Source organism: Canis aureus, chromosome 25, assembly GCF_053574225.1.
Source record: "Canis aureus isolate CA01 chromosome 25, VMU_Caureus_v.1.0, whole genome shotgun sequence".
In the NCBI taxonomy this organism is placed as follows: domain Eukaryota; kingdom Metazoa; phylum Chordata; class Mammalia; order Carnivora; family Canidae; genus Canis; species Canis aureus.
In genome coordinates this window covers 27334266-27349622 of record NC_135635.1, presented here as the reverse complement: position 1 = coordinate 27349622, position 15357 = coordinate 27334266, and the positions used below count along the sequence as shown (strand labels likewise).

Below are 15357 nucleotides of genomic sequence, written 5' to 3'. Positions count from 1 at the left end.
TAATAGATGCTCATTTAAATTTATATGGATGACTGTACATCAGATTATTTACTCCTAATAGTCAATAATAACAGCATATGAAAAAAACTTTAAAAATAGGCATTTTACTTGACATCATTATGTCAAATCACTGAAAACTCTAACACAAAATATAAGCATGCGTTCATCTTCCCCATAATTCCGTACACTGATCAGATTATACATGAAACTGAGTATTGTGAACTACTCTTTTAAGAGGAATCCAGAGGTAGTAGAGCATAGATAAAGGACAGGGATCAGTGGCATAAAAGGACACTGGAAGGGAGGTAGATGGGGGGATGGGATAACTGGGTAATGGGCATTAAGGAGGGCACTTGATATAATGAGCACTGGGTGTTATATACAACTGATGAATCACTAACTTCTACTCCTGAATCTAATAATACAGTATATGTTAATTAAATTGAATTTAAATAAAAAAAAATTTAAAAGTGAAGGTAATTACCCTGCAGGGAAATGGAGGTGATATAATAACTCTCTTCAGACACTTTAAAGACTGATACACAAAATTAGGACTAAGTGTATCATACATTGTTGCAGAGATTAGAGAAAATAAAGTTTCACTTAACACAGGATCTAATTTATAAGAAACATTAGATTTCTTTCTGCTTCTCTAAAAACGTTGTGAATATAACCACAATATAGAAGTTATAGGGAGATAGATTTCAAGACAATATGAGGAAGAAACTTGTATTATAAAGGCATCCAGAAATAAGATGAGGCACTTTTTTAAGTAATAAATTGCTTGTCACTGGACATATTTGAAGAAGGATTAGAAAGCTGTTTTGTGAGTTTTATAGACAGGACTCATACATAGAACAAAATGTTTGTACTTTCTAGAAAATACTGTATTGCCTTTTCTAGAAATGAGATTAATTCATAATTAATTCTCAAATATTGAAATACAAAAAAATAGGAGTGCCTGGGTGGCTCAGTTGGTTAAACATCTGTTCTTGGCTCAGGTCATGATCCCAGGGTCCTGGGATCCAGCCTTGCATGGGGCTTCCTGCTCAAGGATGAGGCCACTTCTTCCCTTTACCTTGCTCATTGTCTCTCTCTCAACTAAATAAAAATCTTTAAAAAAATAAATTACAAAGTAAAATACAAAAATACAAAAAAATAAAAAGATAACCCATTTATAATAATTATTCTACTACATGGGCATAATCATTGTTGGTATTTCAGTATATTTCCTTTATTATTTTGCTAGGTGACTGCTGGTTTACATACAGTCTGTTTTTTTTTTTTTTTTTTTTTTGGAGAGATTTGATGTAGCTCAAAATAAAAACACTTGCACAGTAGTATCAGTAGTATTATTAAACATATTGACAAATAGAAGTATCAGAAACCATATAATCACAGAACATATAATTCAACCAAAAGCTAGGATTAGGTAGCACATTTAATTGAGCAATAAATTATTCTAAGCTTTACTTACAGCCAAGGCAAAAGAAAGAAAACATGACTGACAGATTATATATTTGTTTCATAATTATTCCCAGCATTGCATTTTGAAGTGCATTTATACTCTAATAGAACAAGGAGTGACATATGATAAGAAATACCATCTCCCAACACATTAGACCATTTCTTCTATTGCCCCTTAATCAAAAGCCAAAACCTCAAGATCACAAAAGTGATAAAAGACAACAAAGCATTTTTACTGGGATCTTAGTAATTTAGTTAGAATCTTTTAGCAGTCAAGTAAAAGAAGGAGTTCACACATGAATGTCTGGGTTCTTACATAATTGCAAATTTTATGTGCCAAGTGAATGTTGACTTTACTAGTATTTTAAACTTTTCATGTCCTTTATTTTTCTGGTTGACTGTTCATGCTAAATTCCTATTTCTAGGGTGATGAAGAGGCCAGCCTTGGGTTACCAATAAGCCCCTTCATGGACCGCTCTGCCCCTCAGTTGGCCAATCTTCAGGAATCCTTCATCTCTCACATTGTGGGTCCTCTGTGCAATTCCTATGATTCAGCAGGGCTAATGCCAGGGAAATGGGTGGAAGATAGTGATGAGTCAGGAGATACTGATGACCCAGAAGAAGAAGAGGAAGAGGAAGCACCAAATGAAGAGGAAACCTGTGAAAATAATGAATCTCCAAGTAAGTTTTATAAAATTTCTTTCTAGTGTGTTTTTCCTAGGATTTTTTAAACATAAGTTCAGATGAATTTTATGCTTCTCCTAAATTACATAGTTTGTGTCCACATATAATCTGCATCTGATTGTGAATAACTGACCTTCCCTAATATCATAATAAAAGAAATTATAGACTGTGGAATCCATTATAATACCATGTTCAACAAAGATACAGCCTCAATTATGAAGTAAAAAAAAATTAAATAATTGAAGCCCATTCTTCAGAGTTTCTTAATGATTTAGAGATGAAAGGAATTGGAGATACCATATAGCAACCATAGACTTTTGTTGGCTTAGTTTGAGAGAGGCCTTGTGAAGGAGTAAGAGGTAGTTATTATTCATCTAAGTAACAGACATTTATTAGGCACCTACTTTGTGCCAGGCATCCTTCCAGGTACTGAAGATAGAGCCATGAACAAATCAGACAAAATATAAATATATCCTGCCCTTTTAGGCTTTTTTTCCAGGGGAGTCAGTGGACACTAAGCAAGGCAAATCAGTAAGTCTCTAACTTACTGATAAATGTGAGGTACTGATAAATGCTAAAGTTAAAAAAAAAAAAAAAAAGGAAGAAGGATAGGAAATATTGCAGAGAAAGATTAAGATTTTAGATCAGGTAGCCATAAATGATTTAAATAAAAAAGAGATTTAAAAAAGAACAGACTGAAAATGGGGGAATGATCCATGCAAGTACAGGTGGAAAAAGCATGCCAAAGAGAGAGAAAAACAAACCATGTAAAGGTCCTGAGGTGGGCGTTGGCTGGGTATTCAGGAAGCATTGGGGGGGCTAAGGTGGCTGAGTTAGAGAAAAGGGGATGAAGAAGCAGCAGGAGAGAGGTGTGGGGAGCCCAATGATACAGGGTTTGGAGGTGGGGCTCTGCAGTGTGTGGAGTTTGGCTTGCGAGAAGCCATCTGATTTTGGGCAGAAAAGTTAGCTGAGTCAGCTTACATTTTAAATGGATTGCTTCATCTACTGTATTGAGTTTGGGGTGGGAGCAAGGGTAATAAATTAAGAAGCTGTTGAAATTACCCAAGTGAGAAAGGACTGTGGCTCTGAACCAGACAGAGTAGTGGTATTAGTGACAATGAAAACTGTTTCCATATGGTCATTGATTTGGAGCACATCATGTAGCCAACCTAATCCATTTTAATTTACCTGACTATAAAACAAGATTATTTTTCTTCATGTTTTGAAATATTCTCTGTTATATCTCCAGTCACAGGGAGGAGGGTCAAACAGTGAAATTAGTAAAATCCATAACCCTTATAGTGACATTGCATAAATCCTGTTTTTGTATTCATGAACACATAGTGTGCAGTTTACATCTACCTTCATAAAGAAAGTACAGTTGTAATATTTTTTGAAGTGCTTACCCAAAATATTACCAAAGAAACACATTCTGATTATTTGTTCCTATTTTTTATTCAGCACAGTCAGGAAAATTCATGACTCAGTTCATCTCGACCATCCAGTAAATATAGTTTAACATGGGTATTGACCCATTTTGCCCTCATATAAATACTCTATTGTAAGCTTACAAAACAGAGATAGGGAGAACTTTATCAAGTATAAACTAATGAGGGTTTTGCAAATTTAGTTTTAGGTCAAATTTTTGCCTAAGTTCTATCCTATGTATTAACTTTGGTATAGAATGAGGGGAAAGGCAAAAAATTATTTCCATTCAATATTCTATTATTGAAGTAATTATATTTTGTTTCTCTGGTGCTTATAAAAAGGTTTCCATTAGCAGTTTGGGGCTAATCTTGAGATTCAGAGGCTGGAACCAAGACTGGGATTCATGGCTTGTTTTTTCACTTGTTCATTTAATAAACATTCATTGGTTTTCTTTATTTCATTTCATTTCATTTCAAAGAGCTAGTAGTTTGCTGTCTAAGGACAGGACAGTTTTTTGTTTTGTTTTGTTTTGTTTTTCCACTGAGTGACATTAGAAAGTGTTGTCGGCTTAGCCTCTTGGAAAAGCTTTGTTCCCATGGGCCCTCACTGATTGCTATTTGAACTCAAGCACAGTGAAAAAACACACATATAATACAGGCATCAAGAATTGAAGAACACGGGCCAGGAGATTTAACAGGCTCAACTTGTCAACGTTGGATTTAGTAGCAAACGCCACAACCAGATATTCAATTACTTTTCCGTTCTGTAAGGTTCATTCGCCATACTGACTTCCAGATTATGATGTGTTGCTCTCCAAACCCAGCTCTCCAAACTCCACTGCTGTAGAATCCTAGTAATTTTAATTTCATAATCATATTGACTGAGATGGTTAACTTGATTTTGCCTGAAACTTAGATTTCAGGAAAAAAAATTAGATTAAATATGCACTGATAATTTCACCAATTTGCAAAACTTGGAGATCTCCCAGGAAACACAGAATTAAATGTTTCAATATGGTATCCTAGGGAAAGAAGGCTTTTTCCCAACCTCATAATTAAATCCGAAAGATTCCTACAGCGAACTAAGAGGTTTCTAATGAAGTACTAAGCTGCATTTAGAATTTGAGCAATGAAAGGCTCTTTGTTCTCATTTCAAAAGGTTTCAGAGCTAAACAATTTGGCTCCCCATACAGGCATGTTTTAGACCACCTGCAGACTCTAATCTACGCACATTTATTTGGTACAAACTTTCTTCTACGTCACCTTATTCAGTTTAATTCCAGAGAGGTTTATTGCTAATGTTTAACAGCATTAATAAGAGAACAGCTGTTCTCATGGGGGCTGCCCTGAAAGGACCAGGAGAAAAATTGAGCTTTTGTTACCTCTTCCTTATGAATACACTGCCATGAATGTGTATAACTTTCAGATGGAGTAATCACCTTGAGCAGTAGGTTTCTTCTGTCACTGTCATTCAAATCTGTCCTTCAGCCAATGCTCATCTGTAACTCTTGATTCAAAGGAATAGGTTAATGAGTATATTAACATTTAACAATTTCTCAACAGAAGCTGATTTGTACTTAACTACAATAAAAACAAAGTGGAAATAGACAAGTAGGTGGCTTTGGTAGAAGAGTAATTTTATAAATGTGCTTTTAAAAATTTACTGTAGGGGTGCCTGGGTGGCTCAGTTGGTTGAGCATCTGACTCTTGATTTTGGGTCGTGATCTTATTAGAGTCATGAAATTGAGCCCCAAATATCTCTCTCCTGCCGCTCCTTCCCTCTCTCTAATGTAGTAGTATTATCTTTTACTCATTTTTATAGAAATAATTCAGATTTCTTTAAATTTAGTGTATGCGTTTGTATGTCTGTGTGTGTGTACCCTTATTAAGAAACTTTCAAATGAAATTGATGTCATGCTCCAGAGCCCTATAACCTGCTTGTATGCATGCCCCTCATTCTGCTTAGAATGCTGCCCATACCTTCTTCACCCAGCGTATTTAATTCTTGAAATTTACATCACACCTCAGGTGTCCTGTTCTTTGAAAAAAATTTTACCTATTCCCTTGCAGATTGAGTCCTAGGTGTTGCCATGGTTTGATGTGTCAGAGAGAAATTGCACTGTACACTTATTAAGAACATCAAGGAAGACTTTATTCAAGATTATTGCAATAACGGAGAGAGATTAAACTACATTGAAACTAAGGCAGGAGAATTTTTTTAAAAAAGATTTTATTTATTTATTCATAAGAGACAGATAAAGAGGCAGAGACATAGGCAGAGGGAGAAGCAGGCTACTCACAGGGAGCCCAAGGCGGGACTCGATCCCAGAACCCTGGGATCATGCCCAGAACCAAAGACAGACACTCATCTGCTGAGTCACCCAGGCGTCCCATAAGGCAGGAGAATTTTTAAGTACTAGCATGAGCTAGTAAAAAAGTACTGGAAGACCTTGGAGGGAAGTTGGTCTATGTGATTGAGCCACCTGTGTTTGCTAATTGATACCTATTGAAGTTGGGCACTTATCCTCCCATAAAAACGGGAAGTTAGGGACCCTGTTTTTCTATGATTTCGTTTCAAAAGAATCACACCCAGGCACTTTAGAAAGATGTTCCTGGGTTGTGAAACTGGCCAGAAGCTGGGAGAAGATTTATCTATATTACAAAGAAGCAGAGAAGGTATTTGTACTTTCAACTTTTATAAAGTAAATGCTATAAGAAAAGGGAAGTCAGAGACCTATAATCTGAAAGAAACCAGTAAAGTTTAGTCAATTTATGGGAAACATTAAGATCATCTTGATCACATGTGTACGTCTCTCCTAAAACACAGCATGTGTTTTTCATTTTTTGTCTTCTTTGCTCTCTCCCCAAGAAACTATAAGCTCCTTTATGGCAAGCTCTTGGACTAATTGGTCTTTGTGTCCATACCATCCAGAATATTGCTTGTCAATTAATAGGTGGTTAACATAAGTTTGATTGATGGATTTATCTCATAAATAAAATAATGAATACAGTAAATTGCTTTTTAAGTTTTTGCTTATAACTCTGCCTGTATCCATTCCCCCTGGCATTTTTTCAACTTCATAATTTTGTTATGTGTCTGTGTGGCTTAAAAGTAATTCATGATAATTTAATTTAATGTTCTTTTTTTGAATCTTGTTTTAAAATTGATCTTATCCTGCAAAATGTAAGAAATTTTTGTGGTATAATATAATAAAATTGTTGAAGAAATCACTGGTACTTCCATAAAAACTTTGGTCGATGGTCTCCAAGAGATCTAGTTCCTTTGGCACATCTCGTAGCAAATGGATTTTTTTTCCTGTTATTACCCTTTTTTCTTCTTTTTTTCCACCCACATTATACATTGTTAATCATTGCTACTTCATTAAGTAGACCCAGATATCCCTGCTGACTATCCTGGTAACTCATATTATTAACTCTTTAACGTAGTCTCAATTAGATCAGAATATCCTGTGGACCACTTTTTCACATCATTGTCATTTTTATGACATATCAACACTTTATCACTTAACTTGGAACCATGGCACTAGAAACTAGAGAGAACGTGATTTGTCTAGTTAACTCTTACTGAATACTTACTAAAATCTGGAGCTTTGTGAATATACACAGAAAAGGAGCAACAAGTGTCATTCCATAGGGAAGTTTAAGTGATGTTAGCCTACATTTTAAATTATTAGCCTGAGTCTAATAATGGCCACTCAAGTAAACATCCTAAGAGTTATTATCTGGCTGCAAATAGACCCTCTTCTAAGCTCAATATCAGCTGCCTACTTTACCCCTGCACTTGAAGGTCTCCCAGATATTTCATGTTCAGCATCCCTCTCAAATCTCCTCACCTAAGGTTTCCATCTCAGTACGTCTTAATATCAGCTACTCAGTGGCTCTGGCCATACAGCTATAGAGCTTAGGGTTGTTGGGTGAGTTTTTTTTTTCCTTTTTTAAAAAAAATTAGTTTCAGAGGTAGAATTTAGTGATTCATCACTTGTGTGTAACACCCAGTGCTCATTACATCATGTGCCCTCCTTCATGCCTGTCACCCAGCTACCCCATCCCCCCACCTATCTCCCCTCCAGCAACCCTGGCGGTTTTGTTTCCTAGAGTTCAGCATCTCTTACAGTTTGCCTCCCTCTGTTTTTATCTTATTTTATTTTTCCTTACCTTCCCCTATATTCATCTGTTTGTTTCTTGAATTCCACGTATGAGTGAAATCATATATTTGTCTTTCTCTAACTGACTTATTTTGCTTAGTGTAATACCCTCTAGTTCCATCCACATTGTTTCAAATGGAAAGATTTCATTCATTTTGATGACCGAGTGATATTCCATTGTACATATATGTATTACACCTTCTTTATCCATTTATCTGTTGATTGACATCTGGACATTTTCCACATTTTGAATAGTGTTGAAATTGCTGCTATAAACATTGGGGTACCTATGCCCCTTTGAATTACGATGTTTGTAATTTTTGGATGAATATTTAGTAGTGCAATTGCTGGGTCGTAGGGTACCTCTATTTTTTACTTTTTTCCCTGCATCTAATCAATTGCCAAATTGTTGATTAAACTTCACAAGTGTGTCTCAAATTTATCTACTTCTCTTCATTTCTGTTAACTTCGCCCTAGTCCAAGCCACCATCATCATGCTGTATCCTTCTCAGCTGAGTCCTTTTTCTCTCTTTCTGCCACCTTTAAAAGATTTTATAAGACTCAGGGTGATTGCACCTGCTTTTTTATTCTCTCCCCACTGGAGTAAAAGTTCCATGCTTATGTATATCAGTAAATGACCAGAACCTGGCATGTTTGGTACATATTAGGTGCTTAGAGAATAGGTAAGGAGGTGGAAGACCAAATAATGAATTGAATAGTATCAATTTAAATTCTTTAAAATATCCTCTATTTCTTTTGTTGAAATTGATTTTATTATACTTCACCAACCAAGAGATGTGATTCTGTGAAAACTGGCTTTAGTATTTCTGTGTTGAAAACATGAAATGTTTTGGTCACCAAGACAGTGTAATTTATTTACTTATTAACATGCATATTTGTTGAGCTTCACTCTGTATAAGATGTGTACAAGTTTTTGGAAGGCTCCCTAGAAGAAACTGTAGTATAGTAGAGAGGCTAATGCCTAGCATATGTGAGAACAATATAAGTGCCTAAGGGATGAACATTATTGAGGACATTGTTTTTGTTACAAGTTACAAGACTCTTATCAAGTGAACATATACAAAAGGGAAAATGATTTGTTCAGGTAAACCTAATGTTGTCTAGTATCTTACTTGTACCTGCCCTTGTCTCTGAGTCTGCTCTTGTCTCTGAGTCACCTGCCTTACATCTGCTTACTTGTCACCTGCTCTTGCCTCTGGATCACCTACCTGACAGCTTGATCTTCAGTCTCGTTTTCTTCATGAGACTGGAACTATAGCCAGCTATATGTTCCCTTCCTTCCAGATAAATAAACAAGCTAGAGGAGAAAAGATCCCCAATCGCCATTCTCTGACTCATTCTCATTCTGTGTCATTGGGAGAAATCCCAGAGAAGGATACTAACTGACCAGATTTGGGTCACCTATGTACCCACTGACCAACCACTGCAACATGGCTATGTTCTCAGAAGGTGGGGGGTGGGTGTGGGAAATAGTTTGTCAATGTGTTCTGGAACTACGTAATTGAAAGAAGGGATGAGAGTTTCCACTAAATGATTTTTGGCTATACAGTTATCAGAAAAAGAGGTAATGATAATGAGAAAAGAAAAAAATAAAAACAATGTATAGTCTGAGAAGTATATATGGAGTGAAGTGAAAGTTTAGAAGAAGGAGGGGAAGAGGTTATTTCTTAGAGGAGGAATTCAGTGACATCTGATTGAATCTTAATAAATGGGCATGAGCTTTCAGTGACTAAGAAGAACATTTGAGAAGGAGGGGCAGTACCAGCTTGAAAGTAGCAGAGTTCAGTTTGTATACAGAAAAGAGATGGTGAAGTAGAGACAGAAGCCAGGCTGTAGAAGAAAGAAGACTGCCAAAGTGTGTGTGTGCCAGCTTGTGGGAGAACTTTGAGAGGAGTTTGAAATTAATGACTTGGTCTACGGGAAGTAGAACAGTAACACTGAGACCATCTTTAAAGAAATGAGTCTTATAGATTTATGTGAGTTTAATTAGTTGACCAAGTAAAGGAGAAGACACAACAAGAAGTTTTTCCAGTAGTCTAGGTGAACAATCTTGAAGATCTGAATGTATTGCAAATAATACCAAGATGCAAACAGAACTTTGTATTGGGAATTACTGAATATTAAATCCTGTTCACAGTACATCTCAATGGTATATGAACGGTTATTGCCATCTTCCATTTAATTTCCCCACTCTCGAAAACAGCATGTTTATAAGCCAAGTGGAATGTATATCTACTTGGTCCTTAGCTCCTATTAATAATGTAAAAAGAAATAACTCAGCACACAAATAAGTGATTTGGTGTTTTCTCAGGAAAGAAAACTTTCAAAAGGAGGAAAATCTACTGCCAAATAACTCAGCACCTCCTGCAGAACCACAAGATGTGGAAGAAAGTCATTGAAGAAGAACAGCGGTTGGCGGGCATAGAGAATCAGTCTCTGGACCAGTCCCTCCAGCAGCATTCCTCAGAACAGATCCAGGCCATCAGGGAAGAAGAGGAGGAGAAAGGGAAGCCGAGAGGAGAGGAGATCCCGACCCCACAGCAAAACCAGTGACAATGGATACAATGAGCTGTGTTTCCTAACAGAGTGACTTGTCACAGACTCTTTTCAAGCCAGCACAACACTTAGACACAACACTGTAGAAATACGAGAAGATGGGCAAACAGCTATTGCATTTTGGGATTCTTCGCATTTTATGTGTTTATTTTTACAGTGAGGTACATTGTTAAAAACTCTTGCTCAGAGAAGCTTTCACATTTGCAACACCAGCTTCTAAGGATTTTTTTAAGGAAGAAATATATATGTGTGTGTGTATATAAGCTCGCACGTAGATACATGTAAAACATATTCACACATATACACGCACACACACATGCACACTGAAAGCCAGGGTTACTGGCTCCACAATTTAGTAACATTCATATTAAGATATATAGTGGTCACTGTGATATATAAGTTATAAAGGAAAACAAATCACAAAGGAAATGGGCGGCTTAGCAGGGAAACAGTGCAGTGAATGTAGGTTACCAACTAAGGAGCTTTAGCTCTTAGTACTGATGGATGAAAGTTCCAGAGCATTATTTGAATTTTTATACATCCTGCCAACATCGTGTGTGTGTGTGTGTGTGTGTGTGTGTGTGTGTGTGTGTGTGTGAGAGAGAGAGAGAGAGAGAGAGAAGAGTGAAAGGGTGCTTGTGTGTATGTCTGTGTGTACGTAAAGAGATTTTTATGGTTTTAGTAGTTCATAGAATAGCTGCAGCAGATGACTCAGAACATCTGAACAAGCAGAAGGCAGTTCACTCTGCAGTGTCTGAGAGGCAGCCATTCCAAATTCCTTCCTCCATGTAGCTTCAGGACAGGTCCCTCTGTAGAGGGAGGGTGTTCACAGGCTGGTGAGAGGGCCACGTGATTGGTACTACTGCTAATGCACCACTTGGAGGAGCTCTATCGCCAGCCTTAAACCTGGAAGACAGGCATTTTCCAATCTACTTGCCTAATGAATGTATAGGAGCTGTTTATCTGTGAGTATGTATGTCACTCACCTAAGATCAAATCAGCTTTTCAAGGGGATGACATTCTTTATACATCAACACCTAAGAAGGAGCTGGAGTCAGATCTTTTAATTAGGTTAGAATTCTAAAAAGTTGCCGGCGAAGACCCGAGGATCTCCCATGTCTCAATTTGCTGCAAAATGTGTGGCAGAAAAAGAAAAAAAACAGAGCGAGAAAGACAAACAGAAACCCACTATGGAAGGATATATAGCGAGAGATGAAGGGGAAGAATTTCAACCTGGGAATTTGGTGTTTGTTGACATAGTGAAAGCCTGATTCTTGGCAACTGTTGACCATTGGCTTTGGGTGGCAAAGGTCCCATTGAGCGCCCTGTTGTGGTGTCCCCTTGCTGTGGGGTGGGGTAGCTTCTATCTGCAGTCTGGCCCATTGTCATGTTTCTTTTGGCAGGGAAGATTATAGAGGGATTTTAGGGGACTGGGCCTATTATTGAAAGTCTTTTTTTTTTTTTTTAATTTGTTTGTTTATCTACACTTGTTTATGCTGTGAGCCAAACCTCTATTTAAAAAGTTGATACTCACTTTCAATATTTTATTTCATATTATTATATTTGTCATGAATAGTTATCTTGATGTAAATATAAAGATTTTTTTTGTTTCTGTAGATAGTAAACTCTTTTTTTTAAAAAAAAAAGGGGGAAAAGGGAAACATTTTTATAAAGTTATATTTTAATCACCATTTTTATACATTGTATGTATCTCCAAGCCCAGTTAAGAGAGTGATGATTCATTTGCACGGAGGGCTATGGACAGCCACTTATCTACCTATTCTAATTTAAATAATGATCTGATACAGTTATTTTATTGCCTATTAAATGAGGATGCCACAAAAAATGTTTTTTCACTAGGAACATTTCTTCACTTTTGGGTAACTTTTGGGTCCATGTCTCCCGAAGAGAAAGACTTCCCTAACAATACTGAATTTCTACGATTGGTGTCCATTTTTTGCCAACACTTTTTGGTCATAATTCCTCCTTCAGTACTATGTATGGAACTGCTCATCAGTGAAACAATCATAGGAGGTTCTAATTAGACCTTAATGGTGATTTCTAATTTTTATTTCTTCTAAAGTCATAGAAAAGAGTGTTTACATCTTAAAGAGGCCTTTGTTTCTCATAAGTGAAAATTCTTCCCTCCCAAAACAATGATGTTTATGTTAACCCGTAGCATTTTTCTAACAAGGCAAAGATAATACAATAAAAAATAATTGTAAGACAAATTTCCCATTAAGTAGGAAAATATGGAAAGATTCAAATAGATGCAGACTTGACTTAAATAATGAGAATAATTTCATATATTTTGGCTTAACACTAGGTCTTCATTATTCAGGATGTACTGAGTTGTTTTCCATTTTCTTAGTGTTGTCTATGTGTCTCATGTTTGCAAAAATTACTGTGGGTCAAATACATTTATTTCCCCAGTGACTTTAACTGTTCTTCTGCCCTTGCAAATAAGAGAGGAGGGGAAAATATTATCCTCACATGCCTCTTACATTTAATTACTTAACAAAATGAATCTTTTTCCTTTCTCCAAATGCCATATATATCTAAAACACATGTTGAGTCAAGGAAAATATAGGTGTGGGCAAGTAGAATGGCAGTCGAACAGTTGAGAGTCTATAACCATACACTGGCAGCTTCCTCAAAGCTGGAAGGCCCCAAGTAGGGGCCAGCCTGGCTGCCGGAGTAGAGGTCTTAGCAAACTGCCTGGTTTTGTTTATTTTGTTTTAAGTGGTGGTGGCCAAGGCACTTAGAACCTCTTCATTCCAGAATTGTGTTCATCAGTCCAGGCAAATTAACAATTTTTTCTTCAAAAATTAATTGCCAGTATAATTAAAGCTAAAAGTCCATCGCAATAAAGGAATGGACATCAAGTATGAGGCTTTCATACACGTTCATCACATCCCAAAGGATGCCTAGGGACATAAAAAGATATTTCCCACTGGTGATGTTCTCCCCTGCCTTGGTGACAGCAATATTACTGTGCTCACTCCCAACTCTGGAGCTTATTTATTGCAATTTACTACATTTTTATATGAGCCTATATATAGGTGCCATTGGATAAACTCAGGTCTTTCAAGTGAAGGAATTTCTAGCCCATTTAGGAAAAAGGATATTTGTATAGACAGCCATAAATCAATGGGAGGAAAATTTGGAATTGATGACCTTGATGCTAGGGGTTACTTTCTGTTAAGGAAAAGTCCAGGTATCCTACAAGTATCATCTGTGTTGTTTCCAGCATACTAATAGAATGTCTTTTCAGTTATCCATCTAGGCCAACTTTTAGAATATTGTTTCCTTGGTGAAAAGACCACTTTAGGTTTTTTCTAAGTGATAAAATTGTATTTTTTGTCAATTATATAAGATGTGGTTTTGCTCTCCGTAGAAGATGAAGACAGTAGCTCTGATAGACCTATGTTGGTCTTCATCTGGCAAATGAAGGAATGTCCTCATGTTTAAGAAAATACTCATTTTCTGAAAACAGAATACCCAATTCTCTCTTCCATTTTGATGGAATTCCAGAACAAACCCTCGCCGTCACAATCCCAGTAAAACTAAAGAAAAGGGATTGTAGGACATGCAGACTGTTGATATTACATATATGTATTGTGGTTTCCTCATGTCCCCTGCCTCTCTTGATTTGCGGTTTTCCAATGTCCCCTGTCACGTGCCCAGAGAACTTTCTTTGAAGGTAAAAGCTGTGCAAAAGGCATGAGACTCAGGCCTATTCTTTGTTTAAATGGTGGAAAATATAAATTATTTTCTAAATAATAAAGATATGAAAATTATCATTGTAAATAAAGTCTACAGTTTGAAATGACTGCTTTATAAAAGTGAACTATTTGTGTGATGAACAACTCCTGACTAATGAGAAGTGAATAATCAAAAACTCATTTCTATCCTACTCTGGCAGGTATTTTTGGTGCTTCTCTGTCAATATGGGATGTCCATTCTCCTCGCCTTTTAAACTAGTTCTAAAATCAGAATGAAAACCACAGTAAGGATCTTCCTATCGTCTCTTCCATCCTAACCCTGTGTCCACTTGAGGCCTTTGCTGGCTTAGATGCCACTTTGGAAATAAACTGTCTTTTCAAACTGACAGAAAGTTCCAGTAAAACAGTTTTGTAAACTTTCGTAATCTGGGGTAAATCGAGATTCTCCTTATTCTAGAGTTTATCACCTCCTGCAAGTGGAAAGAAAATATCAATAAAATTTCAAATGCTGATCGCTCAACTCCAGACTATTGAGAGCTAAAATATCTGTATACTTTGAAACCAAACTGAGTTTCTTTCATTTGCCTACCCTCCTGACAAACAACAAAATACTTTATGATCATTGTTCTAGGTCATTCATTTCTCTCATGATTTTTCTGTGAAAGAAAACTGAATTCTATGAAAGAAAAACTGAATTGGTCTGTGTTTCTAATCTGTTCAACAGAATTCTACATTAAGATCAGGAGGCTAATTAGCCATTTTAGATGAGCATTTCAAAATTAAATTACTCTTAGAACTTCTAATCAGAGCAAATTATGCAAGTTTTAGGTCCAATATTCATATCAGTTTGTTTCTCTAGAAAATATTTAAATACTGCAATTTGGATAAATTAATGACTATAGCATTGAGTTAATGAAATTAACAGTGCATTGAATAACTTAAATGGTATTTATCATGTTTAACACTGATGATCCATGGTCAGAGAATAAGTAGAGGTATTTCAGTCTACATTGTGCACCATGGATGTCAGGAAATTTGTGTATCTCCAACACATTTCATTTTTTATTTTTATTTTATTTTTATTTTTTATTTTTTTTTTACATTTCATTTTTTAAAATGAGGCTGCTTTTACCTTACCTAAATATTTGGTGCTTTTGCCTCACCAGAAATGATCTTTATGTTCATACCATGAAATTATTCTAACAGCAGGTTTACAAGTGGTGACAAAACATAATTGGGCATTTTGTTCCTAAATATGTCTAAAGATCCAAAACTGAGCATTAAAGCTTTATTATTTGGTGGAACTCAGTG

General features: G+C 36.2%; 1 protein-coding gene across 2 annotated transcripts in view; it reads left to right on the top strand.

The window, feature by feature from the left end:
* The window catches only part of PDE3A (phosphodiesterase 3A), a 314238-nt gene extending 300085 nt beyond the window's left edge, over positions 1-14153 (top strand). For both annotated transcript variants that reach the window (XM_077870850.1, XM_077870851.1), the window contains exons 15-16: positions 1893-2148; positions 10077-14153. In XM_077870850.1, the coding sequence (XP_077726976.1) occupies positions 1893-2148; positions 10077-10318 (498 nt within the window). In that variant the 3' untranslated portion in view covers positions 10319-14153. The remainder of the gene's footprint in view (positions 1-1892; positions 2149-10076) is intronic.
* Positions 14154-15357: the final 1204 nt, after the last annotated feature.